General features: G+C 54.1%; 2 protein-coding genes and 1 pseudogene across 4 annotated transcripts in view; 1 reads left to right on the top strand and 2 right to left on the bottom strand.

Moving 5' to 3' along the window:
• The first annotated feature begins 1,356 nt into the window (after nucleotides 1–1,356).
• On the top strand, nucleotides 1,357–15,348 carry A3GALT2 (alpha 1,3-galactosyltransferase 2). The gene is given in 7 exon segments (XM_047793684.1): nucleotides 1,357–1,379; nucleotides 10,834–10,917; nucleotides 11,119–11,208; nucleotides 11,523–11,660; nucleotides 14,235–14,260; nucleotides 14,263–14,598; nucleotides 14,601–15,348. Coding segments are annotated over 7 exon segments (984 nt in total). The 3' UTR covers nucleotides 14,888–15,348.
• Nucleotides 15,349–18,351: 3,003 nt separating this feature from the next.
• LOC125134179 (uncharacterized) lies at nucleotides 18,352–19,222 on the bottom strand (annotated as a pseudogene).
• Nucleotides 18,352–26,143, bottom strand: part of ZNF362 (zinc finger protein 362) — a 41,082-nt gene continuing 33,290 nt past the window's right edge. For all 3 annotated transcript variants that reach the window (XM_047793148.1, XM_047793151.1, XM_047793150.1), the window contains 3 exons: nucleotides 24,268–24,346; nucleotides 23,989–24,147; nucleotides 18,352–19,946 (listed from right to left, as the gene is read on the bottom strand). In XM_047793148.1, coding sequence (XP_047649104.1) covers nucleotides 19,830–19,946; nucleotides 23,989–24,147; nucleotides 24,268–24,346 — 355 coding nt within the window. In that variant the 3' untranslated portion in view covers nucleotides 18,352–19,829. The remainder of the gene's footprint in view (nucleotides 19,947–23,988; nucleotides 24,148–24,267; nucleotides 24,347–26,143) is intronic.

The following is a 26,143-nucleotide window of genomic DNA, read 5'->3' as shown; positions in this document are numbered from 1 at the left end:
GCTAGCAGGAGGGCCAGCCTGGGACCCCGGGCACAAAGAACCTTAGAACTTCGGGAGGGGCCTAGTGGAGAGGGGGCCCCAGGAGCAGCCTACAGCTCAGTGAGTCCATGCTGGACCTCAGCTTTCCCTCAAAAAAGCCAGGCCCACCCTGAGTTTGTTCTTACATGTGTGGTGGAGCAGGGAGGCAAAACGGAAAGAGGATGTCGTGGATTTGAGGGACTGACCTAGGTAAGTATTGGTGCTATTTCTCTGCTCTGGGTGAAGGGCCCCAGTTTGAACAGTGCTTCCCTCAACACATGTTTGTTCCTGATGTTTACACAGAGTATTGCAAAAGTTTTTTGATCATGACCAACAGTTTAAAGGGTTTCCCACTCTCGGGAGTTCCCGTTGTGGCTCAGCAGTAACAAACCCAACTAGAATCCATGAGGACACAGGTTCGATCCTTGCCCTTGCTCAGTGGGTTAAGGATCCGGTGCTGCCATGAGCTGTGGTGTAGGTTGCAGACGTGGCTCTGATCCCGCGTTGCTGTGGCTGTGGTGTAGCCCTGCAGCTGTAGCTCCAATTCGACCCCTAGCCTGAGGAGAACTTACATATGCAATGAGTGTGGCCCTAAACAAAAAAAAAGAAAAAAGTTTCCTACCCTGCATACATACTTAACTATATATAACTGAAACAAAAATATCACAATACTATACTGATGTACAATCCATTCTGATATTTTCTTTTCAATTCCTTCCCTGTTCATACATATACATTTCAGTCATAATCCACGAGATTAATTTCATGGCCCTCTGATCGATCATAACCTGTACTTGAAAAAGCCCTGCTTGGTGTCACCTTGACAGAACTTTTCCGTAACACTATTTTGTGCAACTGTTACCCTGTCCGGGATGACTGGTGTAAATACCCTCTTTTACCGAAAAGGTCACAGGCTCCTTGAGATGAGCTGTCCAAGGTCACAATCAGGTGACCAATGCCCCGAGGTCCAGCTGAAGCTCTGGACAGAGCCGGATTCTCCCCGGGTGACAAACGCCACAGCCCTTCCGGAGGACCAGGACACTGAAGAGGGGCAGTGGGAGGAAGAGCAGTCCGTACAAAATGCCTCAGATCCACCCTCTTCCAGGTGATTGGTCCCAGGGGGTTCCCAGCCCCCACCCCATTCTGGGGCCAGCTTCTCCCGGCAGGACTGCCCCCAAACCAGGCCCTCTGGAGCAATTCTTCCCTGCTTGCTCCAGTGGGTGTGGCTTCTGACAGATGGCCTGGAACTGCTTTGTCCCAGTCACCTAGAAAGGGTCATTTCATCCCTGGCTCTGAGCTGAGAAGATTCTTGGCAGGCTCTCCCACTAGCTTCTTGACATGGCTCTCCAGGAAGGAATCAGGTGAGCGGAGACACTGCCGGTGTCAGGGGAAGAGGGGATGGGACAGCTGACCTGAGAGAAGTCCAGCCTGGCGGCCGGAACTGTCAAGGAGGAGACACCAAGGCTGGCCTGCTGAGAACCAGCTGAGCCACAGAGGTCTTGGGAGAAGGTGACAGGGGGGACATCGCCCATCCATGGGAGGCTGGTGGGGTGGGTTAAGACCGCATCCTGGGAGGACTTGCAGCCTGTGAAGAGTTCGGCAAGACCTCTTGCTGCCTTGAACTCTGAGCCCTCTTGGTTACCCAGAGATTAGAAACTTTGGGCTGCATCTTCCCCTGGAACTGAGCACTCTCTGTCCCACAGGGGGTCACTGTCCAATGCTGCAGACTTGTTCCCATTTAGGAACGAATGACTGGTCTTTAACCCCTTCCTGAAAGTGAGGAGGATACAGGAGCAAGGTGTGAGGTGGGCTTGAGAAGGGACCACCTTCTGCAGGGGAAGCAGGGTGAAAGGGGGATCCTTTTGAAAACTTCTGAGCAACGGGAGTTCCCGTTGTGGCTCAGTGGTAACGAATCCAACTAGTATCCATGAGGACGCAGGTTCGATCTCTGGCCTTGCTCGGTGGGTTAAGGATCCAGTGTTGCCATGAGCTGTGGTATAAGCCGGCTGCTGCAGCTGTGATTTAACCCGTAGCCTGGGAACTTCCATATGCCACAGGGCGGCCCTAAAAAGACAAAAAAAAAAAAAAAAGGCAGGGAAGAAAAGAGAAAAAAAGAAAATATCTGAGCAAAGAACATGGAGGAATGGATCTGGCAGGGGCCTCTATGGACCAGGGGCTCCAAGGCCGGGGCATGGGAGGGGGCAGCAGGAGCTGGCAGGTGCCTGTCACAGGCCGGGGTGTCAGCACGCTTCCAGAACTGACAGTTTGAGTGCCCCCGGACCGCATAGGGCGGCTCTGCCTGGCTGCCCTGATTGGGAGGGGCTGGCTAAGAGGGTTGGGATGGCAGCAAGGGCAGAGGAGGCTCCACTGCAGCCTTTTCCTGCCCTGGCACCTCCCATCATGCACTTCCAGGGGCAGTCTTGCTTCCAGGAGCCAGAGAGGCCCAGCTGCAGCCAGCCCTGCAGCTCGACGTGGAGCTGGGTGAAGAGTGAAGGGACAGGCTTCTCGTAGAAGGGACAGTGACTAGCAGGGAACACGAGGTGTCTTGAGAGGAGCCAAGCCTGTGGGGAATAATAACAGGGCAGGGCCCTGGGGGGATGAGCCTCAGGGTCGAGGTGGGCTGGGTCATAGGAGCCCCAAATGCCATCCTCTGACCTGGGAGTCAGACAGACCTGAGTTCAAACTAAAGCTCCACCTTTGCCAGCTGTGTGACCCTAAGCAAGAGAGTTAAACTTTCTGAGCCTCGGTTTCCTCATTTATAAGGTGGCAGTGATCATAACATCTCCTTCAAGGGGTTGTGTCAGACTTCACTGAGATGGGGGCATAAAGCATAAAGAGTGCAGACTTAACCCTGAAAAAAAATGCAGTTTTAAGCAAAATGTAACCGTTTGGGAAAGAGGCGGAAGACAAGGCAGTCACTCATTTGCTGAACACCTAATTACTAATACCACCAACTAGGAGATGCTCTCTGGGATCTGGCGCCAAGAGCACAAAGTCTAATAAAACTGGAAACTCACAGCCTGGCAGGGCCGACAGATGGTTCCAGAGTGGAGTCTGCAAGTCCTTGAGCAGAGGCGGGCACCAGCACAGAGGCGCACTGAGGGAGTGGGTGCGGGGAGGCCAGGAAGGCTTCGCAAAGGAGGGAACTGGAGTTGAGGCGGGGTGGAGCTCGGTGGTGGCTGATGGGAAACGAGCCATCAGGGCGAAGATCCAGAGCTGGGAGGACATGGGGTCGTGGCAAGTGTAGGAACCTTCGTAGATGGAGTCGGAGAGGCTAGCTGGCAGACGCAGGCATCGGATGAGGAACCCTGAGGCCTGAGCAGCTCGGTGAGGGTGGGGAGGAAGGAGCTCCCCGAGGGGAGCAACAGAAGCCACAGAACTTGGGACCGAACCCCCATGGGAGGAGGGAGACAGGGTCCCACCTGAGTCATCGGGACCAGTCACGCAGGAGGAGGAAGAGATGAAAGGAAACACAAAGTCCAACTTGAGCCCCAAATGTGAGGAGTCTGTGGGATACCCAGGTGGACAGCCGGGCAGGAGCGCAGAGCTGGGGGCGTTGGGCTGGACGCCAAGACAGGGGACCCGGGCAAGAAGGATGCGCATGCGCATGCGCAGGTGCCCAGAAGGCGGGGCTGGGGTGGGAGGCAGTCGAGAGGGCAAGAATGACGCCAAGGAGGCCAGCAGGACCGGGAGGGACGGAGCTTTCCGGATCAGAGTCCAGGGTACCGAAGATATTCTAACAGTGGTGAGATGTCATTGGAAGATCTTGGAGTCACGGGCGGGCGGGGGGGGGGGGGGGGAACGTGTTCTATTTTGTGGGTTTTTTTGTTGGTTTGTTTGTTTTTGTCTTTTTAGGGCCATGCCTATGGCATATGGAGCTTCCCAGGCTAGGGGTCCAATCGGAGCTGTAGCCGCCGGCCTACACCAGAGCCACAGCAACGAAGGATCCCAGACACGTCTGCGACCTACACCACAGCTCACAGGAACGCTGGATCCTTAACCCACTGAGCGAGGCCAGGGATGGAACCCACATCCTTATGGATACTAGTCGCGTTTGTTACCACTGAGCCAGCACGTGGCTTGTATTTTTGAAAACTCGTTTTGGAGAATGAGTTGTTGGAGGACAGGAGTAGAGCAGGGAGGCTGGGCAGGGGGCCATGGAATTTAGCAAGGTGACGTCCAGTGAAAGAGGCGATGGCCCAGAGTGGACCGAGGGGAGGTGAAGGCCGGAGGATGGATGGGGGTCCACAGGGTTTGCCGGCAGACTGTGTGCAGGGGAGGGAGCAGGAAGAACTCGGGTGGCCTCCCAGGCCTTCAGTTTGAGGGACGAGTTAAGCCATCTGGATGTCATTTACCAAGATGGAGCTGACCTGCGTGGGGAGCAGGTTTCTGAAGAAAATGGAGAGTTCCTTTCTGGCCACACAAGTTTGAGATGCTTGTGAGACATGGAAGGGGTGAGATCAGGTGGCATCAACGCCGGACGCTGTCCTCTGTCACTGCACCCACCATGCTCGGATTAGTCCCACCCCAGGCTCCAGACCATGACTTGGCCCCCAGTTCCAGGAGGGAAGTCTGATGGAGGGTGTGGTATAATAAGGCTCCTGGCAGAGAACTCCTAAAACCCTTGGAATTTCCTGAGTGATGAGAGTGTGTTCTGTTATTCATAATGAGACCCTAGCACAGCTGCATTTATGCCACGAGGTTGCTTAGGGCAGGGCCCCAGGATGGGGCTGAGCATCAGAAAGACCTAGTGATTAGAGGCTTAAAACTTTCAGTGCCACCTCGACGCCCCTGCCCAGGAGGGAAGGGGCTGCTGAACACTGGGTTATAAAAACTTTTGAGGCTCAGTGGTGACAAACCCAACTAGGACCCATGAGGTTGCAGGTTCGATCCCTGGCCTTGCTCAGTGGGTTAAGGATCTGGTGTTGCCGTGAGCTGTGGTGTAGGTCGCAGATGTGGCTTGGATCCTGCATTGCTGTAGCTGTGGCTGTGGCCGGCGGCTACAGCTCCGATTGGACCCCTAGCCTGGGAACCTCCATATGCCGTAACCGTGGCCCTAGAAAAGACGAAAGACAAAAACAAACAAAAACAAACAAAAAAACCCAAACTTTTGAACAGGAGTTTCTGCTGTGGCGCAGTGGTTAATGATCCGCTTGTCTCTCTGGAGGCACTAGTTAGATCCCCGGCCTAGTGCAGTGGGTCCAGCATTGCCACAGCTGTGGCGTAGGTCGAAGTTCTGGCTCCAATTTGACCCCTGGAACTTCCATATGCCATGGGGGCGGCCAAAAAAGAAACAAACAAACCAAAAAAACCCTCTCGAACACAGTGTTCAAAGTTTCCAGTTGGGAACACATCCATATGTTGGGAGGATCATGCACCCCAACTCCCTGGGAACTTTCTGGGTCTCACCCCTGTACCTCTTCATCTGGATGTTCATTTGTATCCTTTGCAATAAGCCAGTAACAGTAAGGAAAGGGCCTTCCTGAGTTCTGTGAGCCTTTCTAGCAAATTATTAAACCTGAGGAGGGGGTTGTGGGAACCCCTGATGTATCGCCGATCAGAAGTATGGGTGGCCTGGGCTTTGCAATGGCATCTGAAGTGAGGGTGTTTTTATGGGACTGAGCCCTTTAACCTGTCGGATCTGATACTGACTCCAGGTGGTTGGTGTCAGGATGGAACTGAATTTTTGGACATGCACTTGACACTGGAGAACCGAATTGGTTGGTGTTGGAAAACATGAGGGGAATGTGACCAAAACATAAGGGGGGCTGGTAAGAGATGAACGTGAAGAAAAGACCTCATTTTCGTTCATTAGATAACAAAAGTAACACGTGCTCACTGTGGAGTCCACTGCTATGAAGTTCATCAAGTAAAAAGTTGAAGTCAGAGTTCCCGTCGTGGCTCAGCGGAAATGAACCCAACTAGTACCCTTGAGGATGAGGGTTCGATCCCTGGCCTTGCTCAGTGGGCTAAGGATCTGGTGTTGCTGTGAGCTGTGGCGTAGGCCGGCAGCTGCAGCTCCTATTCAACGCCTAGCCTGGGAACTTCCATATGCTGCGGGTTCGGTCCTACAAAGCAAAAAAAAAAAAAAAAAAAATTTAAAGTCCCCCTGCCCCTTCCTCCAGCTACCCACGGTGACACATCTCTTTTTCTAGAGGTGGAAAAGTTGGGTCCAATGTAAGTATTTAAAATGTAACAGGAGTTCCTGTCGTGGCTTAGTGGTTAACGAACCCAACTAGGATCCATGAGGATGTGGTTTCAATCCCTGGCCTCGCTCAGTGGGTTAAGGATCTGGCGTTGCTGTGGCCTAGGCCGGTGGCTATAGCTCTGATTTGACCCCTAGCCTGGGAATCTCTATATGCCACGGGCCCTAAAAAGCAATAATAATAATAATAATAATAACAAATAAATAAAAATAAATAAAATGTAACAACTGAGGAGCCAGGTTTTCAGGTTCCTCAGGCAGGGCTGAGAGATGTGGACTTTATCTTGCAGTCTACTAAGAAGGCTTAAAACGAATTTTTTTTTCCCTAAATGACTCTGTATTTTTCCTTCATTAAGAAAGCAGTGAAAGTGCATTATAAACAACTGGGGGTGGGGGAGGGAATAAAGGGAAAAACTCCTCCCACAACTTATTACATTGTTTCCTTTTGGTTTTATTTTCTGGTGCATGTTTCATTGCTAGCTTGTAATCACAGTACCCACCAATTTTAGATTCTGCGTTTTTTCACTTAAAGTTCTTACGTACACATTCTTCCACGTGGCTGCAGTCTTCATAAAAAGTTTATTTTAGCGGGTCCCTTCAGCTGGACACTGGAGTCTTTTTCAGTTGTACGGGAGCAGCCTACGCAATGCTGCTCTGTGGGTGCCTTCCATCCTGCGTGCAACCAAGGCCACGTCTCCCTGTATAAAAGAAACACACACATCTCCATTCTCCATCAATCCCAACCCCTCAGCCCCTCCAGTTAACTATCCTCTGTCCTTTTACAGCCAAACTTCTGGAAAGAGCCACCCAGCCCTCTGCCCGGCCCCTTCCTCCTCTGCTCGCTGAGTACCCTGCCTGGGCCCTGGCTCTCCTCCCTCTGCTCTCTCCTGCTCCCATGGCATCCTTGCCCTCCTGGTGAATCCCAGAACCCTCTCCTGAGCCTGCCTGCCTTCTGGGCTCCAGCAGCTCACCCCCAACCAGACAGTCAGGCCTCTTCCCCTTTCCCATTCCCCCAGCCCTGTCCCTCTCATCAATGGCCAAGTCCTGCCCATCCCACCTCCTTGCCAGCCCCTCATCACCTACTTGTCCCCAACCCACTGCCAACACTGACCTGTCTTCCTGTGCTCCCTGCCCCCCACCGCACATCCAAGCACAAGTGTTCAGCTGGAGTATTTTTTATTTTATTTATTTATTTATTTATTTATTTATTTATTTATTTATTGTCTTTTTGCTATTTCTTTGGGCCGCTCCCGCGGCATATGGAGGTTCCCGGGCTAGGGGTCTAATCGGCGCTGTAGCCACTGGCCTACGCCAGAGCCACAGCAACGCGGGATCCGAGCCGCATCTGCAACCTACACCACAGCTCACGGCAACGCCGGATCCTTGACCCACTGAGCAAGGGCAGGGACCGAACCCGCAACCTCATGATTCCTAGTCGGATTCGTTAACCGCTGCGCCACGACAGGAACTCCTGGAGTATTTTTTAAATAAAATCTGACTGCATCACTCCCTGGGCAAAGGATCTTTCAGGACTCCCTGTGGCCTTCAAGATGAAGTCCAAATCCCTTGGCCTGGCACACAGGCTCTGGGTGACCTGGCCCTGGCTCCTCTCCAGCCTCCGCTCTCACCACTCCTCATCCATACTCTACACCCCACCCCTGCGGGGGCCCTGCAGCTCCACGTATTTCCTGAGCTCTCTCCCTTCCTCACTTTTACACACTGTTGTTTCTTTTTCATGGACCTCCCTTCCCCTCCACTGCTTTCTTTGCTTGGATAATTTCTAATTCTTCAGATCCTAGCTTAGAGGTCACCTCCTCCAGGAAGACTTCCTGACTTTTCCCTCATCTGTTAAGGCTCAGATGCCACTTATATTTGCCCTTAGTGGCATCTTGTATTTATACTAATCACAGCCTTCACTGCCCTGTGTTCCATTTCATCTGTTTGCAATCTGTCATCTGACCCCACCCCCCCTCTCCTTCTGGCTCCCACACCTGCCTGACCCCATTCCCTGAAAACAAGCTCTGTGTCCCGCTCACCTCTGAAATCCTCGACCTAGCACAGTGCGTGATTCTGAGCTTGTGACCGATAAGTGTAGGTTGAATGCACGAATGAGCAGACTTGTGAACATCTTGATGCATAAACTTATTACGAGTTGATGATTTTTTTTGGTTTTTTTTTGCCATTTCTCGGGCTGCTCTCCTGGCATATGGAGGTTCCCAGGCTAGGGGTCGAATCGGAGCTGTAGCCACCAGCCTACACCAGAGCCACAGCAACGCGGGATCCTTAGCCCACTGAGCAAGGCCAGGGATCAAACCCACAACTTCATGGTTCCTAGTCGGATTCGTTAACCACTGAACATGACAGGAACTCCTGACGATCTCCTTTGAACAGATTCTCAAAAGTTTCCCTGACTGGATTAAAGGGGATGACTATTGAAAGCTTCCATTCCCTTAGCTAAGTAGCTTTCCAAAAAAGCTGTAGCAATTTACATCCCACCAGCAGGTGCAAGAGCTCACTGTATTTTCAGAGCGTGGCTATTTTCATTTCTTTCTTTTTTAAAAGTGCTCATTTTATAGGCAAAACATCCCACCTAGTTCAGATTTGTAAGTCTTTAATTACTGGTAAGGGTGAACATTTTTCCATATGTTTGCCTACTAAATGCTTTTCCCCTTCAAGGATTTGTTTATCCATGTGACCTGGACACTGGTAAGGCAGGTGGCGTTTTATGAGCTGACTCTGGGGGCTGTAGGGAGTGACTGGGAGCAGAGGAGGTCGCTGGTCCTGGACCAGTAATGGTCCTGGGCAGGGGGCAGGAAGGATAACTGGGGGGGGGAATGGGGGGGTGAGATCAGGGAGACTAAGTTAGCCACGCCCTGGGGACTGAGAGCAGACAGTGGGCGTGGCCAAGGGAGGGGTCAGGGGGCCCCCAGGTTTGGCCAACTGAACAGAAGGAGGTGTCTATGCTGAGATGCACAGGTGGATATGTACACACAAACTGCAAGGTGCCTCTCTGAGCTATTTACTGGATACACCTGCTGAGGGGTGATGATATGGGGGGAGCAGAGAAGGTCTGATGAGTCAGGCTTCTCGAAAGAAACCAGGGGATGCAGATTTTGGAAGGGTTTCTATGGCAGGGAGTGGAGCTGGGAGGAATAATATTACTAATGATAATCAACAATAGCTAAGACTTCCTGAGCTATTGCAGTGTGCAAGGCCTTGTTCTAACCCCTTAGCAGGGATTAACTCAATATCCAGGACAGCCCTCCAAAGTAGGTGTTCTTAGGACCCACCTTTCTAGATGAGGAAACTCAGGTGTGGAGGTCCAGAACCTTGCCTGAGGTCAGACAGCTAAGAAGTGGTGGCCTGGGATTTGAACCCAGGGGGTCTTGCTCCAGCAGTCTTGCTTCTCACCCTAGGGGTCCAGTCTGTCTAGAAACACCAGCACCCAGCAGGGGTGAGGAGAGATGGAAGAGATCCCCCCAGAGGAGCTAATTCAAATTCTTCATTTTAGGGCCCTTCTGAAAAACAGCCAACCACGCGCAAATCCTAAAGTCCTCCTCCTCTGAGCCAGCAATGGGGCTGATACCTCTGCTGGAGGTACCTGGCTTGGGGACTAAGAGCCACCATAGACACAGAGTCCCTGAGCACAGCTGGCCCTCCGTGCAGCCCAGCAACACATCTCTAAGCCCCAGAGAGCTCTCAACTCCTAGCTTCCAAGCCACAAACTTCCCTGCATCCCTCTCAGACTCTCCCCTGTCCAAGGTCAGTCCTACACACTGCCTGGATGAAGCGCCCCACCCCCTAATGTTACTGTCGCTTGAGTCTGCCTACTGGGAAAAGCAAGGAATTAAACATCTAAATGCTCATCAGAAGGGACCTGGTGAGGTAAGTGATGCCACCACCCGTCAATGGCATGTTAGGCAGCTGGAAAAAGGGGTGAGGAAGCGCTTCAAAAATAGGAAGTTCCCATTGTGGCTCAGTGGAAACGAACCCGACTCGTATCCATGAGGATACGGGTTCGATCCCCGGCCTCGCTCAGTGGGTTAAGGATCCGGTGTCGCTGTGAGCTGCAGTGTCGGTTGCAGGCTGGCTCGAGTCCTGCGTTGCCGTGGCTGGGGCGTAGGCCAGCAGCTGCAGCTCTGATTCAGCCCCTAGCCTGGGAACCTCCACATGCCATGGGTGTGGCCCTAAAAAGCAAAAAAAAAAAAAAGAGAGAGAGAGAGATGGAATAAACTCAAAGACATAATGGTCAGTGGAAAATACAAGGCAGGGAAGAGCATATCAGCAGGCTACCGTGTGTGGGAGGAAAAGCACAGGAAGAGAAGGAGAGAGCGCATTCGCTACCATATTTACATTTGCCTGCATATACACGACTGTCCCCATGCAGAGGAACAGGAAAGACTGCACTGTCTATACTCTCTAGGACCTTTGAATGTCTGCCATGTGCACAGAGTAATATATTCATAGTCAAAGCAAATAAAATGAAACATTAAATTACATACTTTCCCATATATATGTATATATGTGGAAATTACACACACACACACACACACACACACACACATATATTTTGTGTTGCTAATGTCCCTCCCTACTCCCCGCCCACCCAGGGCCTGGAAGAGAATCTTCTGGTGGTTGATCCTACTTGCACTTGGCCTCTTAGGGCTGCTCCTGTTTGGCCTCCCTGCTGTCAGGTACAACCCCCTTCCCCCAGTGCTCAAGATGGGACCAGCAGGGCAGGGTTAAAGTGGCTCTTTCCCAGTGCCTCCTTAAGGGATAGAGAGTGCTGGCTCTCTCCTGCACAAGTGTCCTTGCGGGCTCTCCCCCTTGTAAGGAGCAAAGCCACAGGGCTCCTGAGCAGGCTGGCACCCCTCACTGCTGCTCCCATCCCCCAGGCATCTGGAAGTCCTCGTCCCCATGGGTGTCTGCCCTTTGACGAGAACACCCCTGCTGAGAGACAACTTCACGGGTCCCCTGCATCCTTGGTAAGGAGCTGCCATCCCTGCCACTCCAGGATCTCCAGGCCTCCAGCACCCCACCCCCACATCCCTGCCCTCCTCGCATCCCCCACCCTGGCAGGGCTAGGCGCTCCACCCCAGGGCCCCAGCAGGTTACACATCTCGAAATACCCTGCTGGATCTGGGGTAGAGAGTTCTAGGATCTGGGGTAGAGAGTTCTAGGGCAGGGCCTGGGTGTGACCCACTTGCAAGTCCCTGGGGCCCAGGCCTGGGGAGGTGACAGTGACCACGCACGAAGCAGGTGGATAATGGACATATCCCTCCATCCCTGCCCTGGCCAGGGCCGGGCCTGAAGTCCTGACCTGCACCTCCTGGAGGGCCCCCATTATATGGGACGGCACATTCGACCCAGATGTGGCCCAGCAAGAGGCTGCCCAGCAGAACCTCTCCATTGGCCTGACGGTCTTTGCTGTGGGCAGGTAAGGCCTGGAAGGCGAGCAGTGCTGTCCAAGCGAAGGGGTGGGAGGGGCGTGCATGTGAATCAGGGCGTGGGGTGCCCCATTCTCCGGGGCCACAGCATCCCAAGCGGAAGCAGAAGGCAAAGACAGCACCTCCTGGGCAAGACTTCCGGGGTGAGGCAGGACCTACCCCGTCTTCCCTTCCTCCCTGGACACCAGCACCATGGAGCCCAGCCAGTGCAGGCAGCCGGGGGCTCAGGACCATGTCCTGGAAGGAACCTGGCTTGTGGTGAGAAAACAATGGCGTTTTTCAGGCGAAAGTGAGTAGAGGTGAGAACTGGGTAAGTAGAGGGGATGACCCAGCTGCAGTGAGCGCCCCATGGAGGTCAGTGGCTCAGGCGCAGGTTAGGGAGGGAGGAAGATTCACCAAGCAAGTCTGATGGTGGGACTGGGGCCGGTGGACAGAGGGCTCTTGCAAGGGAGTGGATCTGGGCTGAGTAAAGAGAAACGTGAAGAAATGGGGATGCAGCAGTAACGAACCTGACTAGGACCCATGAGGACCCGGGTTCGATCCCTGGCCTCGCTCAGTGGGTTAAGGATCCAGCATTGCTGTGACTGTGGAGTAGTCGCAGACACGGTTCGGATCCTGAGTTGCTGTGGCTGTGGCGTAGGTGGGCAGTTGCAGCTCCAACTTGACCCCTAGACTGGGAACTTCCATATGCCGGGGGTGCGCCCCCCCCCAAAAAAAAATAAAGGGGGATGTTGAGAGTGGCAGGGTCAGCAGGCCAGAGGGCTCAGTGAGGGAGGACTGTGGGGGGTGGTATCAGGAAGCAGGCTGGAAGGACGGGGCTGCTGAGGGGGACGGGTGAGGCTGCAGTTTGGGAGGGAAGGCAGACTGATAATGAGCAAGCTGAGGGAGAGGTCATGGGGGCAGGTGGCTCAGGAGAGGGAAGGACAGACTCTCTCCAGGAGAGGAGGCCAATTGAGGAAGTGAGAGGCCCCCAGGTATGGAGGAGGAACCCGGAATGGTAGGTGGAGAAGAACTCACAAGGGTGCTGGTCTCCCCATCTCCCGATTAGGGATGGCGGGGGGTCCAAGCTGGGTACTCACTTTCCAGTAGTGATGCAAATGGGACTCCTGGCTGAGAGTGGCACTTAGATCCTACAGTCCTAAGGCTCAGAGAGGTAGAGTTCAGGACAATTTAAGGGAGCATTTAATAATGGAAGAGGCTGCTTTCGGGAGGCAGTAAAAAGCTTTGCGTCCTGGAAAAGATATCCAAAAGTATCTGATGAATTCAACTCCTCCAAATGACTCCTCTCTGTCCCTCATACCCTAGATGGGAGAGAAAGCCAGGAGGACCCCTGGGAGGCCAGGGTGCAAAGAGGACCAAGGTGGACGGAACTGCTGGCCTCTCCAGGGCCTTGATGTCCCCACTTCCGTTCTGGATGCTGAGGAGGGTGTTCCCGTACCAGCCCTCTGGGTCAGAGTCTCTGGGTCCAGAAATTCCAGAGTCCTGAGATCCAAATTCCAAGGTTCTATGAGTCCAACACTCTGGGATGCTGAGGCTTCCAAGGTCTCTCATTCCAGTTTTCACAGTTCCACCAGGAATAGAACAAGTGCAGGTAAAGCTATGGGCTCCACTGCCAAGCAGGGTTCAAATCCTGGCTTCATACTTACCAGCTGTGTGCAAGGGTGCATGAGTTCCTAAAGCTCTTGGAGACTGTTTCCTCACCAGGAAACGGAGCTAATAATGGTGAGGATTAAATGAGATAATACACATTACTTTGAACACTGTCTGCCACATGATAAATGTTCAAAAAGATCAGGCATTATTATTATTATTTTAGAACCTTAGGATCCCAAAGTCTGTTCATACAGTTTCCAGTATTCTGGATGTCTCGGTTATCTGTGTAAGGAATCACTACAAACGCAGTAGCTGAAAGCAGTTCACTATTATCATAGCTCATGACTTTGTGGCTCAAGAATTCCGACGGCTCAGCAGCAAAGGTTCATCACGTCTCTCAAACAGCTGGGTCTCCTGTGGAACAGCTGCCTGAGGAAGACCAGCAGGGTGCCTCTCCGTGGCTAGCTTGGGTTCTCTCACTCTGTGGCAGCATCGGAGTTCCAGGACTTCTTATGCGAAGGGTCAGAGCTCTAAAGGGACAGAGGCTAATGCGCGGGTCTTCCCAAGGGCCAGCATGGCATCCCTTCCTTGTGCCTCTATTGATCAAAGGGGTCCGGGAGAGCTGAGTTCAAGGGAAGGGACACAGGGGCCCTAGGGGCAGGGCTGGCAAACAATGGACAATTGTTATGATTATTATTTACCACACCTTCCGCATGAGGAAGTTCTTGGGCCAGGATTCCAACCCAGGCCAGGGATCAAACCCACGACCCAAGCCACAGTAGTAACAACGCCGGATCCTTAACTTGCTGAGCCACCAAGGAACTCCAATTGGCAATTAATTTTAATTTGCCTCCAATGGGGACTGGCCTTTCCGGAGTTCCTGGGCCTGGGGTCGCAGGGTCACCAGAACAGACATAGGGACGGCTGGGAAGGACGCAGTGACCAGCTGACTCCGACGGCCCGCTCCGCAGGTACCTGGAGAAGTACCTGGCACACTTCTGGAGACAGCAGAGCAGCACTTCATGGTGGGCCAGTGCGTTGTGTACTACGTGTTCACCGAGCGCCCTGCAGCCGTGCCCCGCCTGCTGCTGGGCCCCGGGCCGCGGGCTGCGGGTGGAGCGCGTGGCGCGCGAGCGGCGCTGCACGCGGCCCTCGGGGGGCGCCTGGGCCACGAGGCGCGCTTCGTGTTCTGCATGGACGTGGATCAGCACTTCAGTGGCGCCTTCGGGCCCGAGGCGCTGGCCGTGTCGGTGGCGCAGCTGCACGCCTGGCACTACCGCTGGCCGCGGTGGCTGCTGCCCTTTGAGCGTGACACGCGCTCGGCCGCCCGCTGGGCCCGGGCGAGGGCGACCTCTACTACCACGCGGCCGTATTTGGGGGCAGCGTGGCCGCGCTGCGGCGTCTGACGGCGCACTGCGCCGGGGGCCTGCGGCGGGACCGCTCGCGCGGCCTGGAGGTGCGCTGGCACGACGAGAGCCACCTCAATAAGTTCTTCTGGCTGCACAAGCCCACCAAGCTGCTGTCGCCTGAGTTTTGCTGGAGCCTCGATCTTGGCCGCCGGGCTGAGATCCACCGCCAGCGCCTGCTCTGGGCGCCCAAGGAGTATGCCCTGCTGCGAAGCTAGCAACGCCGGTGGGGGCCCTTCTGGAAGCAGCGGGACACTGGGGGTGGGGGGAGACTGCGTGAACACCTCCCCCGCTGCGGCATGGCTGCAGGAGGCTGGGCCTTTGGGACGTGGCTCCCGGAGGAGGATGAGCCATCCCTTTCCATCGAGACCCGGGCACCTCCAGTTGCCTGGAGACCTTTCACCTCTGACCTTACTGAGTTCAGCAGAGGCCCTCTGAAGAGATGTTTTAGCCCCTTCCCCATATCCCCTACGCTTTATATGGTACTGAGGCGCCAAAAGGGAACATGATGGCCCGAGGACCCAGAGGATCTATGAGTCAGCCTGTGAGGTCAGCAGCTGGAGAGCAAGACTGACCCTCAGGCCAAATACATCTGCTTCTAGGCACAAGCCCCAGATGAAGAAACTCAGTGGCATCCGGTTCCCTCACTTTGCTGGTTAACCTCCCCCGCTCTTGACACCGTTGGTACATAGTTAAGTAATATTATAATAAACTACATTATTCCAAAGTGCCCTTATGGCCCTTTCTCCTAGAGAGTCAAAAGTCCACAAAGAAGACATTTCCCGGCCACGGGTCCCATATGGCTGTTCGGCCAGTGTCTGGGAGATCAGTTTCCTCACCCATGCTTGCTGTCCAGACTCTTCATCCTCAGTAGGGAAAAACACGTCTGAGTAGGAGCGTGAAGTCATGAGGCCCTCCAGGAAAGGTGGTTCCCTCCAGGAAATAGCTGTGGGGACAAGGACATTATCTGCTGGAAGCCTGCCCCTGAGATTGTCTGACAGTTGGGGAAATGAGAGGGTGGGCCTTCCCTCTGGGTCTTTTGAACCATTTAGGTAGTGTTGTCATAGACCTTGATTTTTTTTTTTTTTAATTCGTCTTTTTAGGGCTAAACCCATGGCATAGGGAGGTTCCCAGGCTAGGGGTTTGAATCAGACCTGCAGCTGCGAGCCTACACCACAGCCACAGCAACCACGGAATCTGAGCCGTGCCTGCGACCTACACTACTGCTCACAGCAGCGCCAGATCCTTAACCCACTGAGCAAGGCCGGGAATTGAACCTGCATCCTCATGAATACTAGTTAGATTCGTTTCCACTGAGGCACAGACCTTGCATTTTTAACAGCCTCCCCTGTTTTCAGGTAGGAGAGCAATTCTGGCTATAAGCCAGCTCTGATGGTTTTCACAAGTGAACAATTTTAAAACATGTTCCAGTTGTTGATGAGGTGAGATAAGAGATAACTCTCCTTTCAGAAGCAGTTCCAAGGTCCCAGGGTCTCCTGCCTAAACTAGCAGAACCCAGAAGGCCTTTTGGACTCCGGGTTAGAGCTAGGAACAGGCCAGGTGTGCCTAAGAACAGGTTATCGCTTGATAACTGTGAGCTGGCACACCCCTTCCTCTAATGGTAGAATATTCTCCACCTTACCCTGCATCATTCACCACGGGCCACACATGGACCCCTGAGCCAGCCAGGACGTGCGCGCAGGCCGCTGAGATCTGGATGGGAATCTGCTCCTCTTCTGACTCCCCGTGGCTGTGGAAAGGAAGAGTCCTTACCTTTGCTGCGTTTCAGTTTTCTCAACGTACAGTGGGGATGCCAGTCACCTTCCTTGCAGGGGTTGTGCTGCTCCAAAAACTAATTCGCCTTCTCCCTCTCCTTGCCTGCCCCTTCCCCAGCAAGTTTGTGGCTTGCAAAGGATTCACCAAAGGACAGCCACTTCCTGTTTTAAAGAGGAAGGGATGGCACAGGTCAGGGGTTTTCAGGTGCTGGGCTGGGGCAGCCTCGTGCTAGGGGTCAAGACCTTCCTGAGGAGGGGGAGGGGTCAAGGAAGCTGCAGCGGAGCAGAGTGGATGACCATGTGGGAACAGCTCCCTCCTTTGTCTCACCCAGAGGCCCAAGGTGGGGGTGAGGGCTGTAGAGAGGCTCAGGACGGTGGCAGGAGTAAGAGGACAAGCTCCTTCTGCAGCTACCTCTCTGTGTCCCTGTCAATCCGCACGGTCCTCAGCACCCATGCTGGGGACCCTCAGGGACCAGGCAAGTTCCTGAGAACTTCCTGAGGAGCTGGTGAAAACCAGACTCTCAGTCCCATGAGTGTCATGGCTACATGCAAATTCTCCACCTGTCCAGCCATGCCACCCTGCCATGCCAGCTCGGATGTCCCCCCGCCCCCCCCGAACTCCCTCAACATCATCAGCTGTTTAGCCAGGTAGTCAGGGTTCCTCCATCATGAGGAACATAGATTCATCAGGGATACAGCAAATAATAACAATTACATTTATTGGGTATTCACTATGTGCCACAGTTCTAAGCCTTAGATACCTGTCGACACATTCAATCCTCACATCCACCCTATCCGTTGGTTACTCTCATTGCCCTCATTTTACATGGCAAAAATCAGGCAGGCACAGAGAGGTTAAGTAACTTACCCAATGTCACACAGTTAGCCACCTGTAAGTTCACTGATGCGAGAACAAGCAGGAAATTAAACCTGACCAGAAGATGGAGACAAAGTCAGGAGCTGAGGTTGCCACTGGCCCTCAGTCTCCTCCATCTGTCTTTGCTTCTGCCTCCTTTGTCCTCTGTTTCTGTGTCTGGCCCAACACAGCCACTGGGGCCAGAGGCTTTTCCAGTTCAGGTGCCCCCATCTTCTAACTTATTGCTGACTCACCGAATGAAGAATCTGGTTGGCGTGCCCCCTGGGGAGGGGTGCTGGTAAATGTTTAGCAACGGACTCCTTGAGGAAAATGAAAGGCCAGCCCAAAGGAGGATTTACTAGCTTACGCAAAAGGACAGTGCTGGGGTGAGGCCAGCATCAGGGCTTGACGAAGCGTCTCCAGCTCTCCACTTGGCCTTGTTCGAAGTCAGCTTCATCCTCGGGCTCCTTCAGCGGCAGCAGCTCCAGCCTCGCAGCCCCCAACTGTTCCAGGGACTGAGGGGACCACGTCCCCTCCACAGACATCTTCCCCATGGGGGGTCAACGTTTTGATTGCCCAGGAGGGAAAGGTAGGCATCTCCCCCAGAACGTACCATGGGAGAGACAGAAAGTGACTCAGCCATGAGTCACCGTGGAACTCGCCATTGGGAACTCACTCCTCTGAGCCGTCATGGTCCTTGGCCACAAGCGATGGACACAGGAAGGGCTGTTTCCCTTCTTCCCCAAGTCTGGGGGGCGGGGGAGGGGAGAGGAGCAGTGGAAAGGTGCCCCCCAGCCCCACCCTCGCACAGAGCACGCCACACACGGCCACCACCCGGCTGCAGGTTCAGTTTATTCTTCACAACAGAGAAATACAAAGAGCAGAGGGTTTGGAATTCCTTTGTTTCTTGCCCCCTTTAGTGTCTTCACCCACCTCTTTTATTTTGCTCCCCACCCCTTTTCTTAAATATAACGCAAATTTCGTTCCTGAAGCGCCGAGGGACACCTGCCCTCACCTCCCTGCCACCACGATGCAGACTGAGAAGCCAACAGACTGTTTTCTCTTTTTTAATAAGGTAACTAGTTCTAAATATGGTGGCCTGGAGGTCCCATAGAAAAAAGCAAAGGGATGTTAACAGTGTGTATAACAGCGTATTTACAGGGTAGTAACATGCGGACGAAAAGCTACAATACTGAGTATCAGACGCAAGTCAAACAAAGGGGCAGGGGCGGGGCAGAGAACCCCGTGGGAAAAGAAACCCCAGGAGACGTTAAACTGGTAAATCAATGGCGAGTTAAGGCTTAAAAAGTGTATAAAAATAACACAGTTAATATTCAAAACGGAACTCCAGATACAGAATATATAGATGAGTTTCTGTCTAGTTTTCTTTTTTTTTTCCCCCCCGGGGGACGTAGGGGGGGCTTCTCCGGGCTCTGTACATGGTTCCTATATACACGGACACGCATGGCTTTCAGATTGGGGTGTGTCTGTGGGGGCTGAGGGCAGGGTCTGCTCCTGGGACCCTCCTCCCCGAGGATCCCTTCCCTGCCGAGGGACCGAGGGCCTGGGCTGGGCGTTCCCCTCCATGGCAGGGAAGACAACCTCTTCTCGGGCACTGCCCCATCTGGAGGAAATTCTGGAAAAGGGGGGGGGTCCTAGCCCCAGGCCCACTCCCTCCCCATCCCACTGCCCACAGTCTGGGATGGTGGGAGAGGTAGCCAATAGGTTTCCTGGCCAGCACCGAGGTAGACTGGGGTGGTCTTCAGGGCAGTGGGGGTGCCAGGTTTTACCCAGCCCACCCCACCCCATTTCCCTGGGCCTGCGCCCAGCCCAGCCCAACGCTGCACCCTTTGGTCCTGCAGACCTGCCGGCCCCTCTCGTTTTGTCTCCTGAAGCCTGGGCTGCCCCGGTAGCTGCCACATCCCTCTGCTCAGTTGAGGCCCAGGGCGCAACTGCAGAGGCTCGAGCTGGGCACCCAGAGGTGAGTGGCTCACTCCAGCTGCCTCCTTGCCCCTCCCACCTGGGGGCCCCCCTCCGCAGTCCAGAAACCCAGGCCTGAGCCTTCCCCTCAAGGCCTGAGGCTGTGGCAAGAGAAGGTCCCACGCTGCCCTCTGGTTCTCTGTCCATCTGTCCGGTTCTTTTAACTTCTCGGTCTTAGCAGCACCAACTTCTTGGCCAATAAATATCTTTTTTGTTATTTCCAAAACAAACTTAAAACAAAACAAAACAAAACAAAACAAAAACAGTGAAGCCAAGTGAAGGGAACAAAAGGAAAACCCAGCAGAGAGGTTCAAAGTGCTCTGAGATCGTCTTTGGATGCCACCAAAAGAGTCCAGAATCTTGCAGTTGGCCTGGCCGCCCCCAGAGCTGGACCGGGCAGGGCTTCTGCGGCCCAGGCCTTCTGGAAGGTCAGGAAGGTCATGAGAGAGCTCCGCTGTTCCTGTAGGGCCCCTGGAGGGAGCCGGGGCCTAGGTGCTGCCTGGGTCTATGTCTGCCAGTGGGCAGGGCGGGGCGGCGCCTTGGGTGGGCTCAGATAAGGGAAATTCGCACCGGGATGCCGGGGGACTCCGTCCTCTGGGGTGAGTGATGGCTCACCAGGTGCTCCACCACCGTGTGTTTGGACATGTGCTTCATCAGGTAGGTCTCCTGTGGGCGGGTATGAGATGCAGAATTTAGAACTAACGACAGGCGAGACGGGTGGAGGGGGAGCTGCAGTTCCCAGAAGCGGCCACTAGAGGGCTCCCTGGGAGGTAGGACGGGCTAGTGGTGGATAGCCGCATCTTTGGGGGATCAGAGGGAGGGGCTTCCAGCATTGGTTCCAGCGACGCTGCACTGCCACCAGCAGCGGCGGCTGGCTCATTCACCAGAGTCCGAGCCCACGTGTGCTGACTAGCGAGCTGGCAGGCACTAGGCTCCCCCTTCACCAGTGCCCACTTGGAACTCCCTAGGGCCAGACTAGGTGCCATTTACCAACTGGAGTGGAGTTCGGCCAGTAGAGCCCAGTTGCCCCCATCAAGCTGGTGCGCCCAGTGAGGTCTTGGTTTGAGCCTAGCTCTGTCATTTCTCAGCAGGAGAACGTTGGGCAAGTCGTCTCACCCCTCCAAGCCTCAGTTTCCCCCTCTGCAGGCAGGGATGGGGAATGTACAAACCTCAAAGGGTTCCTATGTTGATGGGAGTAAAGTTCTTAGCCTGCAGTAGGGTTGAGGGGACCACTGCTTCCTGGGTGTCTACCTTTCATTCTAGGTGGTGGTGGGAGACCTGGCCTCTGCACCCCCACATTCCATCTTCTCTTGGGAAGAAGCTGGGCCAGATCTGAATGGTGACTTTAGGAAGCATAAACTGGGCATGCTCAGTTCATCCCCTGAGCACTATTACAGGTTCTAAGTCTGACCAGAGGCACCCAGACTGGGGGGGGTGGGGTCACCCCAGGCTCCACCTGTAGGCCCACAGGCCCTCCCATGAAGCTGCCTGGTGGCGCCCTGGTTCCCACCTGCCACTCCTTGGCCTCGTACCTCACTTTGCTCAGAATCCAGCAGAGGAAGCCCTCGAATGTGGTGGCGATCAAACACCACAAAGGGAAGCAATCAACAAAATCCAAACTAGGAAACTATTCTTCAGTGAGTAAAATGTGAAGGAAAAAAAAGGCCGGGGGGAGTAGATGGACTAACAGTTTAAAAGCTATATTGACTCAGTGCTATATAAAAATCATATTTGGATCTTGGTTTTGAAATAAAATTTATAAGTAAATAAAATTATGGCATCCATGAGGCAAATGAAACTATGAATGCCAATGGGGTATGTGATGATATTAAATTTAAGGTGAGTTATTTTAAGGTATTATAAAGGTATTTGTGGGTAAGTTCAAAGAAAGGAGGCCTTGTGTTTAAAGCCATAAACTGAAAATTTTCAGATAAAAATGATGTCAGTTTTGTTTAAAAAAACAGGAATAGGAGTTCCCATCATGGCTCAGTGGTTAATGAATCCGACTAGGAACCATGAGGTTGTGGGTTCAAACCCCAGCCTTGCTCAGTGGGTTAAGGATCCGGCGTTGCCGTGAGCTATGGTGTAGGTTGCAGACTCGGCTTGGATCTGGCGTTGCTGTCTGTGGCTGTGGTGTACAGCCTGGGATTTGACTCCTGCCTGGGAAACTCCGTATGCCTCAGGTGCAGCCCGATTTGACTCTTAGCCTGGGAACCTCCACATGCCTCAGGTGCAGCCCTGAAGAAAAAAAGACAAGGAGTTCCTGTCGTGGTGCAGTGGTTAACGAATCCAACTAGGAACCATGAGGTTGCAGGTTCGATCCCTGGCCTTGCTCAGTGGGTTAAGGATCCAGCATTGCCGTGAGCTGTGGTGTAGGTTGCTGACTCGGCTCGGATGTGGCGTTGCTGTGGCTCTGGTGTAGGCTGGCAGCTATAGCTCCAATTAGACCCCTAGCCTGGGAACCTCCATATGCCGCGGGTATGGCCCTAAAAGGACAAAACAAACAAAAACAAAACAAAACAAAACCCCAGAACAGGAGTTTCCATCGTGGCGCAGTGGATAATGAATCTGACTAGGAACCACGAGGTTGCAGGTTCGATCCCTGGCCTTGCTCGGTGGGTTAAGGATCCAGCATTGCCGTGAGCTGTGATGTAGGTCGCAGACTCGGCTCGGACCCCGCGTTGCTGTGGCTCTGGTGTAGGCAGGTGGCTACAGCTCCAATTCGACCCCTAGCCTGGAAATGTCCACATGCCACGGGGAGTGGCCCAAGAAATGGCAAAAAGACAAAGAAAAAAAAAAGAAAAAAAGAAACCCCAGAACAGGGCTATGGATGAGGCAGGACTGGCTGATGCCAAGTTTTGGGGGCTGATGGGAACATGAGGGCTTGCTATTCTAAAATGTTTCTTTTATATATTAAAGTAGTTTAAAAGTCAATCTATTAAAATGCTTTAAAGAAAAAAAAAGTAATTATTCTTTTCTATGGAGTCCAGTTATGCATTCAGGGTAGGGCCTCAGGCCAGGTGAGGTCTGACACTCATCCCTCCCAGTTCAGATTCCCTCCAAGAACCATGTCCGTGACTGCCTGCAGCCTCTCTTCCAAGACTGGGCATGTATAGGAAGGTAGGAAGGTGCAACTCACGCACCCTCTCCAGCCAAAGCGAACTTTCGAAAATACTCTCCTGGGAGTTCCCTGTGGCACAACGGGATCAGCGGTGTCTTAGGAGTGCTGGGATGCGGGTTTGACCCCGGCCCAGCACAGTAGGTAAAGGATTCAGCGTTGCCACAGCTGCGGCTTAGGGCACAGCTCTAGCTGGGATCTGATCCCTGGCCTGGGAACTCCATATGCCGTGGGGCAGCCAAAAAAGAAAAAGAAAAAAATTCCCCTCCGAGGACAGACCTGTCCCCAGGGTTCCCACTCCACCTGGAAAAACATCCAAACTCCTGCAGCCTCATGTGACCTCATTTTCGTTCAGTTCCAGGAACACACGGAGTTTGCCCCACTCAGGGGGTGTGCCTCTACTGCTCCCCTGCATGGAAAGTTCTTTCCCCTCCTCACCTGGCTAATTATCCCTCAAGGCTCCCTGTAAAGGCTGCTTCCCCCGACACCTACCCTGACCTGTCTTCCTTCCCCAGGGCCATTCTGGCCTCCCTGCAGCGGTCTTTGGAAAAATTGTTTCCTTTTTTCCTTTGTAGCAGTGGTTCTCCAGCAGAGGCGACTTCACCCTCCAGGTACATCTGGCAAAGTCCCGAGACATTTTGGGTTGTCACAACTTGGGGAGGGGTGGCTCGTGGGCAGAGGCCAAGGATGTTGCTAAACATCCTACAATGCACAGCAGCCCCCAGGCAAAAAAATGTTGTCAGCATGCGCTGGGGTTGAGAAACCTTGCTTAGAGCAGCTGCCACAATTTGTCATTACATATTTATTTGTGTGGTTACTTGTTCAATATCTGTCTCTAGCAGCAGATTCCAACCTCCCCAGGGGCAAAGAATATGTCTGTTTGATGCATCCTGATTCCCGAGTGCCGGGTACAAGCGTTCAGTAAACACTGGGTGAATAAATAATTGTGTTAGCTAAGGTTTGTCAAGCACTGACTCTGCCAGCCAGCAGCCCTATGGGTGAAGAGCTATCACCTCCTCCTCTTTACAGATGAGGAAACTGAGGCTCAGGGATCTCTGTCTAGGTATACGTGGGGTCTGTTAACCAGAATCTTTGATTAGCCAGAAGCACATCAACAGGTATCTCACCTGGACTCCCTCTCCTGGGTCTGCAAGGCCCTTGTTTAGGGAAATTCCCACCTAAGGACAGGAGGCTGGCACCTTTCTTGCCCTGTTGGAGCCTTTCCTGGGAGATGAGGGTGACTCTGGGCCAGGTCATGGTGCCACCTTGTGGCCATGATGGGGGCTGCAGCTTCCTCAGTGGTGAAAGGCCCTTCTCTCTCCCTGGCTCTGGGGAGCAGGGGTGCCAGGCTCCCCACCACTGCCCAGAATAAACCAAGACTCCGACACCCAGTCTAAAGGCTGCCTGGAGGTAGCTCAACCGGAAGCAGCCAAGAGCCGGGAAGCAGAAGCCCTGGCTCAGCCACTCACTGTGATCTTGGGGAGTCACTGCCCTTCTCTGGCCTCAGTTTCCTTGCCTGGAAAATGGGAGCCTCAGCACAGATGTGAGGAGGCCGGGAGAGGGAGAGGCTCCCGGGAGACTGGCACTCACCGAGGTGTAGGCCCGCCCGCACATGCTGCAGCAGTAGGCCTTGGCGTGCTTGATGGCGTGGGCTGAGAGGTGGATCTGCAGGGAGGCGGAGTCCGAGTAGGCCCGGTAGCAGTTGGGACACTTGTAGGGCTTGTCCTTGTTGTGCTGGCGCTGGTGAGACTATGGGGAGCACAGCAGGGGGTCAGGAGGCGGCTGGTCTCCCCCAGCCCCGTCCCCTTCTCATGCTCCCCTTTGGCGGGGGGATGGACAGCAGTACGCATCGGCTGGGTGGGCACTCACCTGGAGGTTGGAGAGCTGAGTGAAAGCCTTTTCGCAGCCAGGATGTGGGCACTTGTAGGGTCTGTCGCCTGTGTGGATTCTGCAAGGGGCAGCCCAGTGAGGTGGAGTCCCTGACTGATCTCCCAGGCCAGCTCCAGCCCCTGAGCCCTCGGCTGGCCGGCCCCCACCTCTGGCCCCCAAGCCTCCCAGGCTCCACTCCACACACCCTCCTCAGCGTGAGCCCCAGACAAGAGCTGGGGGCTTCAAGGGCCACCCCCTCTCCTTTCTTCCCCAACCTCCCGGCACCTCCTTGCTCCCCACCGATCCCCGCTGAACCCACCCTGGCCCAGACCTCCGGGTGATCATGGTGGGCTTGCTTGGACTGCGCCCAGCCCTCTCCTAAAAAGGCCATCTGCAGACCATCCGCTGCGAAGAGCGCAGATTCACAGCTCTGCCCTGCGCGGTTTGCCTTTTCCCTCAGAAGGAGGCATCTGGGAGATGCCTCTCTTTCCTGCCCCCTCCTCATGCCAGGCACATGTCTATGACAGCCATCTGGTCACCCCAGTGACTGGGAAGGTAGGGCACAGTGGCCCCGAAGGTCAGCCCCACCGTGTCCTTCCCATGAGCCCGTTTTTGTTCTCGCCCTGGCTCTGCCACACACTAGCCAGGTGACCTTGGTTAAAAACCCTGAACCTCAGTTTCCTCATCTGCAAAATGGGTATAAAGATATCGTTCCTACGTCACTGGGCTTTGTGGAGGTTACACTAGACCATACATGGAAGGGGCTTAGCCAAGCACTGGCACAAAGTCAGCACTCAGCAAACACTTGCTATTAATATTAGTATTCATTCACTCAACAATTATTCTATCAGGTTCACATGTGCCAGGCATCGCGCAGAGTGTTTGGAACCTACCAGTGAACAAAACAGACAAGACTCACTGCCTCGTGCAAACCATGAGCGTGAAATAAAGCACACGTAGCAGGTAATAAGTGCTGTGAGAAGAAACAGAGCAAGGTGAGGGCATCATGAGTGCCCGGGGGCAGGGCAGGTACCATCTTAACTAGGGTGGTCGGGGTCGTCACTGGGAAGGTGACTTGGGGGCGGTGACTTGAAGGCTGATGGCCGCATTTTCTGGCAGCTGTTGCAGCTCGTGCTCGTCCAACAGCCAGGTGAGGATGGGGAGGCTGGAGAGGGGTTGGGATGAGGTGTGTGTGTGGGGCTCAGGAGAGCGGCGCACGCAGGGATGGGAGGCCCCCTGCTTCTTGCTCATCTTCAGTTATCTGCTCTGGCAAATCCCATGCCAAGCAGGTGGGCAATGAGATGTGGGCTGGACCTGAACCTCTTTTGCCTAATTTGCCGATGAGCACTAGATGGAGGGAGAAACCAGCGCTGGCCGCACGGTCCTGCTCCTTCCCTAGAGCCCCAGCCCCCCTACCCCTCGCCGCCTGGGTTTGCTCTGCCCATCAGCAGACTCATGGAGCAAACCAAGGCCCCTTGGGCTGGGCTGGAATAAAGAACACGGTGCTGTCAGGAAGCCCAGAACTTTGACTGGCCACTCAGAGCTGACAGTCTCAATTTCTTTCTGTTCCGGGCCTTTGATGTGTGGTTCGGCCTCACCTCCCTGTTTCTGTGCCCTGGTCAGGGAACTGTTTCTCATCTGGCCACTGTCCCCTGACGGATGCTTCTGCCCACCGCCCCTGTGCCCTAGCTGCGCCCTCCTCTGTCTACTCTACGAGACGGGGAACATTGAGGGCAGGGAGGGCTCGTCTCAGGCTGTGTGGGGACAGGCCGGGTGCTGCTGGGCCAGCCCAGTTCTGAGGACCCCTATTCTACCTGCATGTCTGGGGGTATCACATGCTAGGGGACATCATCCCAGGTGACTGCACCCCGTCTCT

The sequence above is a fragment of the Phacochoerus africanus genome, chromosome 8 (genome assembly GCF_016906955.1).
Source record: "Phacochoerus africanus isolate WHEZ1 chromosome 8, ROS_Pafr_v1, whole genome shotgun sequence".
Lineage (NCBI taxonomy): Eukaryota > Metazoa > Chordata > Mammalia > Artiodactyla > Suidae > Phacochoerus > Phacochoerus africanus.
Note: the sequence above shows the minus strand (reverse complement) of the source record. Positions and strands in the feature narration are given on the sequence as shown.